The sequence below is a fragment of the Psilocybe cubensis genome, chromosome 10, assembly GCF_017499595.1.
Source record: "Psilocybe cubensis strain MGC-MH-2018 chromosome 10, whole genome shotgun sequence".
In the NCBI taxonomy this organism is placed as follows: domain Eukaryota; kingdom Fungi; phylum Basidiomycota; class Agaricomycetes; order Agaricales; family Agrocybaceae; genus Psilocybe; species Psilocybe cubensis.
The window spans coordinates 303,899-305,856 of record NC_063008.1 but is presented as its reverse complement, the minus strand read 5'-3'; the positions used below and the strand labels follow the sequence as shown (position 1 = coordinate 305,856).

Sequence of the window (1,958 nt, the reverse complement as noted above, 5' to 3'; positions counted from 1 at the left end):
CAAATAATCGCCTTTTATGGAAATTATTTGAGTGTAAGTAATGATGTATGTCGAACTTACAGCTGAACATACATAAAACATGTAAAACAACAGCTGTTTGTTTAACTTACAGTAGTCGTCGCCGGCAGTGACAGTGTTTTTTGTCCTCAAAGTACCATGGCATTTTTCAATTTATTATGTTCTACTCTCACCATATTCTACTAGAAGTTGTCTATGGAATCAGTATCAGTCTGTAAGTCTTTTTTAATTCTACAAATTACTCTTCTCCAGTTCTTTTTCCGGAGGTTGAACTGTAGGGTTTATCCCAGAGATAGCCGAGTTAAGAAACTCTGACGAAAATGGGTAGTCCGTGTACCCAATCTCAGTCCCAGGAAGGTGTGCCCGGCTGAAGAACGTCTTAAAGTTCCATGTATTGAGAGGAAGGTCATTTTCAAGCCGGAAAGGTAAATCGGGCTGGTATAAAAGAGTAAATCAATGTGGTCGACACGGATGTGCACTAGCGAACTAACGTTTGCAAGGAAAGCCTTTCCAAACGCCACTAAACCATCCTCCGAGTCCTTCTCCGCGCGTGCAATGGCCGTGTCGCGTTTGTATCCGTCGGCGCTGATGAAGACACGCTTGAACGCTTCGTCGGGTTTGGAACGCCAGAGGTGGCGAAGGAAATCGTTCGACTCGTGCGGTGGGGCACCGGCGCGTGCCTCAATAGCGTGCAGGTACGCAAGGTTTGGATGAGATTTTAGGAGCGAGGATATTAAGTATGTAAACTGAGGAATTGGATCGGCCATTTTCATAGCTTCGAGGCTAAATGTCACTGGAATGTCATTTCAGGTGAGTGCGGGACATACCTTGGAACATACTCCATGGGCTGACGCGTATACCAACTCTCTCCGCCCCTACCTCCTTTACAACCGCGTCGACGACTTCAAGGCTGAACTTGCTCCTCGCCTCGATACTACCACCGTACTCGTCGTCTCTCTGGTTGCTCACGTCCTGAACGAACTGGTCGAGGAGATATCCGTTTGCGTTGTGCACTTCGACCCCATCGAATCCCGCGAGGTGCACCGCGTTGTGTGCGGCGGTTGCGTACCACTTTACATACTGTTTGATCTCGGGGACGGTCAGCGCGCGAGGGATGTCTTTGGCGTCCGGTTTCATAGGAATTGGCGAGGGCGCAACGAAGTCGTAGCCGTCCTCACGCAGCGTGGCGGGTGTCGCAGCTCGCCCAAGCGCCCAGAGCTGAAGGTAAATATACGATTTATTCCCGTGAACTGCATCTGTGACCTACTCATTTACACCCATTAATCGTTTTGTACATGCCTTTCTACATCGACGCTCACCTTCTTCCACGCCTCGATCTGCGCTGGACTCCATATTCCGGGGATGTTGTCGTCTCCGCCCGCCTCTGCGGTGATAAATGTCGCCTCCGTGATCAACAGTGTCCCCGGTATGCTCCCACGTTGCGCGTAGTACTCCTGCATGAGCGGTATGGTGGGAACATGCTCCTTCTGCGATGACCGATTGCGCGTAAGTGGCGCGAGCACAATCCGGTGCTTCAGCTGGACGTTGCCAACTTGGATAGGGGTAAACAGCACAGGTTTGGACGACATTTGTACAGATCTGTGGTTTGTGCACTCTCTGGCCGGCCTTGCAAGGGGATGCTGATACGCGTGGATACGGAGGATAACACTACTGTATCCCTTTGAGATTTATCACACTCAGGATATATATAAGCTTTCTCTGTCCATGGGTAACGAATTACGCCATCCGCTGAATAAAGTGTCTTCGGAGGCTGAGATACCCGTACAATGGGTAATCATTTGATCCCGTGCCCGACCTGGCTTTTGAAAGTTTAAGCACAGCACATGCCTTTATCTTCATTGTGATCATACTATTAGTGAGAGATAATCGCTACATTTGAAGTCCTTGGTAACTTGTAATACGGAAACAGGACGAGTAGA

The 1,958-nt window shown here is 49.1% G+C and overlaps 1 protein-coding gene across 1 annotated transcript; it reads right to left on the bottom strand.

The window, feature by feature from the left end:
* Window positions 1-249: 249 nt before the first annotated feature.
* JR316_0010428 (Chanoclavine-I aldehyde reductase fgaOx3) lies at window positions 250-1,607 on the bottom strand (the record flags this gene model as incomplete). The annotated part of the gene is made up of 4 exons (XM_047896096.1): window positions 250-453; window positions 510-793; window positions 846-1,281; window positions 1,338-1,607. 4 exons carry the CDS (start codon window positions 1,605-1,607, stop codon window positions 250-252), a joined length of 1,194 nt encoding a protein of 397 aa, XP_047744141.1.
* Window positions 1,608-1,958: the final 351 nt, after the last annotated feature.